This window comes from Tupaia chinensis, unplaced genomic scaffold (genome assembly GCF_000334495.1).
Source record: "Tupaia chinensis unplaced genomic scaffold, TupChi_1.0 Scaffold139935_1, whole genome shotgun sequence".
NCBI lineage: Eukaryota > Metazoa > Chordata > Mammalia > Scandentia > Tupaiidae > Tupaia > Tupaia belangeri.
Genome location: NW_006199814.1, coordinates 223,220 through 230,252, shown reverse-complemented (window position 1 = coordinate 230,252; position 7,033 = coordinate 223,220). Strand labels below are relative to the sequence as shown.

At 40.6% G+C, this 7,033-nt stretch overlaps 1 protein-coding gene across 1 annotated transcript in view; it reads right to left on the bottom strand.

The window, feature by feature from the left end:
- Positions 1 to 7,033, bottom strand: part of CTTNBP2 (cortactin binding protein 2) — a gene marked incomplete at its 5' end in the record, with an annotated part of 168,062 nt that overhangs the window by 73,888 nt on the left and 87,141 nt on the right. Inside the window, 1 exon segment of the mRNA XM_014593214.2 lies at positions 1,037 to 1,154. Within this exon segment, the coding sequence (XP_014448700.1) occupies positions 1,037 to 1,154 (118 nt within the window).

Below are 7,033 nucleotides of genomic sequence, written 5' to 3'. Positions count from 1 at the left end.
CGGTATGCAACCGAAAGCAAAAAACCCTCCAAAAAAAAAAAAAAAGGTGTAAGGTGATAAGAGAGGTATTAATCATATCTTATATCTTAGAGAAATCCTATATAAGTCATGCTTCAGGTAATGGAAGACAATTCAGAAGTTTAAGGCTCTAAAAGCTGTATTTTAATTATAAAGAAAGCCTTTTTCAACTGTAAAACACAGATTTAGGGAATTTCTAAGATTTTCTTTTACCTCTCTATTGAAGTATCTTTATAAGTTGCATATATTCTTCCTTATGAAATTGAAGTTTCTTTAAGAGATAAAGAATACAAATCTATATATTACATCAAAGACTGAATATTGAAAATTAAAACATGATTTCAATTTTAAAAATTCTCTTTCTACTAAGGCTGAACTATTGACACAGCTGGCTATGAGATGGATTGCGTGATATATAATCTTGATATAAGGTCATATTTTTATGCTCTAGTATCTGATATTCATAAACCCACAAGTGCACTATTCATAAAATCTGCCGAGAAGCATATACTCAGAGCTGGAAGAGATCCAAGAAACCATCAGTTATCTTCAGAGCTAGGTAGGTAGCCAGGTGCTGGGAAACAACCCACTTGCCCGGTTCACATGAGCAGCTGATGAAGAGTGCAGCTGCATTTCTCATACCTTGGCAGCCTAATGTCTAGAAAGACGGTCTAAGTCAGAAGACAACGGCAATAATCACGTAGACTGTTCTCAGGTCAGTAAAGTACAGACCCAGCATTATCTGAATAGCACTTTGTACTACAAAATATCTCTATTTCTCTATGCGTCATGACTTTCCTGACAACCCAATATTCGTGGGAAATGAATGAATTACCACACTTATGATCAGTAAAGTGTGTGTTTTGTTTTGTTTTGTTTTGTTTTTGTAATAGCTAGGTCTCAGCATAGGCTAAAGAGAAGATAAGAAAACTGTAGTGTCATTATTATTTTTCCCATCATGCCAGAGACCCCAGCAGCATAAAGAAAGGATGAACGACCAGCTCCAAACATCACTCACGCAGGTTCTCCAGCAAATGCTTGCAGTCGTCAGTGGCGACATCATGCACAGTCCTGTTGCACTTGTCTCTTCTCTCCGGCTCGAGCCCTCCATGCCTACACAAGATTTCTAGGCAGTTCTGTAAAGACAAGAGCTCTATTACCTCCGAGTCCAAATGAATTAACTGAGTGCAAAACCCAAGGGAAAAGCCAGTTGCCTGCAGCAAGGCAATCAAGAATTCACAGCTAGAAATCTTATTTCAATTCCAACAACCCAGATAAATAGATTAATCTTAGATTAATCTCGACAATGCTGAGGAATACAAAGCCAAGAGTGCTTCATTTAGATGCGAATCACAGGATTATAACATGGCTCCACAGAAAAATCTCTTGGGTTTCGAGAGAAAAAAAAAAAGCTTACTAGTCACTCAGTTTGCAGAGTGAAATGAAGAACACAATGGACCTCATCAGACAGCATCCTTTTGTGGTAATTTGGAGACATAAAGCAGGAAGACTGCTGCTACGACTGGATGCCCCTTGCTGTCTTCTAGACTGTGAAATGCTTTCCTTGTACTTTAAGATCAGGCTATTAGTTTTAAGGTTTATGGACTCTGTCCCAGTGTCTTCATACACACATGTGTATTTCAGATCTTATACTACCTTATCTTTTAAAAATGGAAACCTGTGACTATCATCATATAGTAGGAAAACATTCTCAATAGATATTGAAGTTATATTACTTTTTTTTCCAGATTTTTCTTTTGTGTTCCTTAAGGAAATATCTATCAAAAATATTAGCGACTATAAGCTAAAGAACCTTAGTACTCCATATTTTTCAAATGGAACATAAAAGACAACACATACATGTTTTTAATAAATACCTGCATGGTGCGATATCACATCAGGGTATTTTCAAAGAACTCAGTTATACCAGCTTCTACAATTTTGTTATTTGTGGGACCAGCAGTTAGCGTAATGGCTATGTCGCTGGACTCTCATGTAGTCGACTACAGTTTGAGACCTGGACCTGGTGGCTTAAACTCACGCCAGGCGATGTGAGTGCGTGCCCAAGATCCTGAGAGGAGAATGGAGGAGAAGGGATTGCAGCGTGAACATCTCCCCTGAGGGGTGATTTCTCGCTTTCTGTCTCTCTGTGTCTCTCTGTCTTCCTAGTGAGCACACACGCCCTATAGCAGTTTTGTTACTGTTTATTGGTTTCCCACAAGAATGAGCAGACAACTGAATAGATCAGAAATCATGAAAATGAATTATCAACCAAAACAAGCACTGTCCTTCCCATCACTTCCCTACATATAAGCATGCACACACACCCACTCACCCACCCACACACACACACACACACACACACACACATCACAGCTGACTTGAACTTTTTTTTTTTTTTGAGAGAGAGATTTTCGCTATAGGGCGTGTGCGCTCGCCAGACAGATAGAGACATTAGAGACAGAAAGCGAGAAATCACCCCCCAGGGGGGGATGGTCACGCCACAATCCCTCCTCCTCCTCCATTCTCCTCTCAGGATCTTGGGCACGCGTGCACACGCGCCCAGCGTGAGTTTTAAGCCACCGGGTCCGGGACGTGAACCGTGGTCGACTACGTGGGAATCCAGCGACATAGCCATTATGTTAACTGCTGGTTCCCCTGACTTGAACTTTTGACAACATAATAAACCAAGCGGTCTGAAATGCCTTCTCTAATCTTGTAGTACACCCTTCTATTTGGTAAAATATTTTATTGGAGTATATTAACCACAGAGAAGCATGCAAATAACACACAACTTGAAGCATTATCACAAAGCAGACATCCTTGTGAAAGGAACCCTTTGAAAACTCAACCACACCCTTCCGGTCTCCCCCGAGAGGTAACTACTATTCCAATTTCTAAGACTAGAGATTAGTTTAGCCTATCTTTGAACTCTATATACATGGAATCATACCTCAGGCACACTTTTATATTTGGCTTATTTTACTCAACATAATGCCCTTAAGATTCATCCATATGTTGGCAGTAGTCATATTTCATCTTTTTAAAAAAATTATTACTGTATAGTATTATATTACATCAATATACCATAATTTATCCATTGTCTGCTCAAAAGACATTTGGGATTTACTGCAAACATCCTATTACCCATCCCATGATGGACACATGTTGGGTATACTACAGTTGGACTGCTGGGATGCAGGCATGCATCTGTTGAATGTTGTATATGCTGCAGAGTTTTCTTCAGTGAATACACCAATGTTCTCTCTCACAAGGAGTATACCTGACTTCCGGTTGCTCTACATTGCCTCCAAAATGTACTTTTAATGTAATAATGAGTTCACAAGAAAGTATAGGAAACCCCCAAAGGCCAAAAAGAAAAGCAAAGAGTAAGCTGAAGTTGCAATTCAGTGAAATGTGAACAGAAAGCAGGTGGTGGTTTGAGGACAAAGCTAGTACAGAGAACCTTACCGGACACTGGAGGGATGGAGGATTAGACTTTGGGACCTATGAAACCGAGGGGCTGATATAGAGGATGACCCCTAAGTAAAGCAAACATGTCCGCCTGCAAAGGGAACCAACTAGGACGTGTGTTTCTCATTGCTGGTCCCTGTTCAGGTTGGAGGTCTTTTCTCTAAAACTGGTCACTGAAGTCTGGCTTTGCTGGGTCTAGAGCTTAAAAATCAGTAATCTGTGGAATTAACTGAAAATAAAGTTGAATATATAAATAATAGTCCTTAGTAAGCTGTTATTACTGATTTGTACAAAACTAGTAAATGAATAAGTTAATGAGAAACTAAGATAAAATTGACTTCGAAATTAATAAGAGGCTTAAATAGAAAGCAATCCAAGAACTAAACTCTGCAAATTCCCAAGGTGATGAGATTATACACACACACACACACACACACACACACACACACACAGAAATTATACAAGTTGGTACTTGTGGTGAAATTGGGTAAGAGTCAAAGCAGACCTGGATTCTAGTCCTGCCTGTATAAATGGTCATATTTACAATGGTTGGTAAATCATTTAACATTTTCCAGATTCAGTTTGCTTATCTGTGTTTTAAATACCTGTATTTCAAAGAGTTATTATGTAACTTAAACAAAATATACAAGCAAAACTCTTATATTCTTGGCATGCACTAAAGTCTAAGTATTTATTATTATTATAACCAATATCATGTTCACCAATTAAAAAACAGCCCAAATATCAGTTAACTAGAGATATTATAACACATAAACAAATGTCACCCATCTTAAGATAATTCTTGATATCATTTAAAAATGCAAACAGAAATAAATGATAAAAGGTTCTATGTAAGTTTGTAATTTTCCTGAGTTGAGAATCTTTGTTTTTATTATTTTTTATTAATGTTTTTAGAGAGATTCTTGCTATAGGGTGCATGCACTTGCCAGACAGAGCGAGAAACAGAGAGACAGAAAGCGAGAAATCATCCCTCCCCAACCCCACCCCCAGCTGCAATCCCTTCTCCTCTGGTCTCTTCTTGGGATTTTGAACACACACGCACACATGCCAGTAATGACTTTTAAGCTGCCAGATGTGGAACTCAAACCATAGTCGACTACGTGCAGGTCCACTGACAACCATTACGTCATCTGCTGGTTCCTGTTTGTTTTGAACTTAATTACTCCATTCAAGGAAAGAAAGAGCAAGAGACAATCACCTCCAACAGAAATGGGGTCTACACACTGTGATCCACCCTGGCGTAGCCAGCACAAATCAGAAGCGCATGCCCACTCACCCAGCATATACAAGGAGATCTCTGTACATGAACCCCGGGACCTTCCCATATGGGTTCAGCATCACAGAATATCGCCATCACTACTCTCCCACTGCTGCTGGCCCTCTCAAGTCACAAGTCTTCAATTTCTGACCTTCAAAGTAGGTTATTTCCAATTTTTACTATACTCAGGTGGGCCAGTGTACAATAATATAAGCAATGATGTTCTCTTTAAGGAAGCATGAAATGTCAGTACCCATGAGGGTAATGCATATCCAAACACTGCTACCAGTGAAAACTCTACAGGGCTGTGCTGGCCTTGGGAGACGTGAAGAAGAAAGGTGGGCCTGACATTTAACAACTACAACTGTTTCAGGGCATACTAAGACCCAGGAAGTTTCAACAGTTTGTAAGTATTTAATACTCATTTAACCCTCACAACACCTTCATGAATAAGGTACTGAGCATCTCTGCAAAGAGGCAAGATTAGGGGCGAGGTTTCATGTGTCAAGTAAGAATATCGGGTGTAGTAAAGAGTTAGGCATGGGGCTATCCAGTGGTGTGGTGGTTCAGGTGCTGGGCTCCCACATGGCCAACTGTGGTTTGAGTCCTGGACTTGGTAGCTTGCTTTCTCTCTTTCTCTCGGTCTCTTTCTGATCAAATTAAATAATAATAATAATAATAATAAGTAAAATTAAATGTCTTTTTTTAAAAAGAGAGAAAAAGAGTTGGATATGAGGGAGATACATACCAGAAGAGGGCTGCTGAAGTAATGAGTGAACTTTTACTACATAGAGGAGCAGGAGGGAAAAATGGTGGCAAGTCTCTCCTCTCTCTCCTGGCAGGGTGGCACTATGGAAAGGGGACAAATGCTGTGGCTACCAGTCACTACTTCCAGAAATTAGTTCCCAGGGGCTTCACCCAGGCAGACTATCCTACCCAAGTGATATGCAGCAAGGGACCTACTAGGTAGTTGGAAAAGGTATGATGCATTTTTGCACAGAAAAGCAAAAATATGTCATGACTTTTCTGACAATCCAATAAATTAATGAGTTTGAGCTAAAGTTCTAATAATTAGGATACAGATGCATCTGGTATAACAGAGGTAAACGTGTCTGGTAAAGCTAATGTCAGAACTTAGGTATGTGGCCACTGCTACCTGCAGTGAGGACTAGAAACCATTATCTAAACACTGGGTGTCGACGGGTGGGCCCAGCTGAAAATGGAGGAATGTGTTGCTGTAGAGGAAGGGTAGGAGAGATGCCGAGTGATGATAAGTGACGTCTGCCATAGTCCTTTCAGAAGAGCTGAGAGGCAAAGTTTCAGGATCAGGCAGACTAAGTAGAAACCCCAAATCCAAGATACTAGAGACAAAATCAAATTCAGGGCAGGTGGGGAGAGAGAGAGAAAGAGAGAGAGAGAGAGAACAGTTCACAAGTGCATAGCTTAGGCCTAGCTCACATTCTGAGAACAACCTTGGAGTCTGGTTCTACCTACTGCTTTGCGGGACAGAGGAGATAGAGCTGTCAGAATCGGAAATAACAGCATAAACAAGAAGGTAGATTTAGCTGTGAGTGGCCAACAATGAAGTCAGCAGGAGTGAGCTGGGATGGCTGAGTGCTAAACAGTTTGGATATTTTTTTCTGTAGATGTGGAAGTTTTGGGATAAAATAGTACCAGGAACGGCTCTGTTTTAAGAACTAATTTGTCCATTTGGGAGACATATTTGAAAGGGAGATGACAGGAAAGAGACCACTTAAAAAAGAAGTTAAATAGCCCATTCTCTTATTGACTCAACAAACATTTAGTACTTTGGGGCCAGAGACCATTGGGTACATACAAAGGACATACATAAAGGTGAAAAAGTGATGTTTTAGAGGAAGTGGGAAGTGAGAGAGGCCTACAAGCAATGGAAATAAAGTACTAACTCTCTCTAAGTGTGGAGAAGTGCTCTGGGAACACCTGACTCCCGGAAGCCAAGGTTAAGCTTAGGTGTTTGCTAGGCAGAGAAAGGTCAGGACAGGAGAAGAGCCCATTTGAGGTAATGGGAACAACAGGTGCAAAAACAGAGAAGGGAGTGCACTGGACATCTGCAGAGCAGCCAGTCACACAGGTTAGAGCACAGAATGCACAAGTGAGGAGGACAGACGTGTGCCTGTGGAGGCAGACTGAGGCTGACCAAGAAGGGACATGCCTATCATGATAAGGGTCTGGCTCTTTCTCTGTAAGTGACAGAGGCCTGGAAAGACAGGAAGAGATGAATTA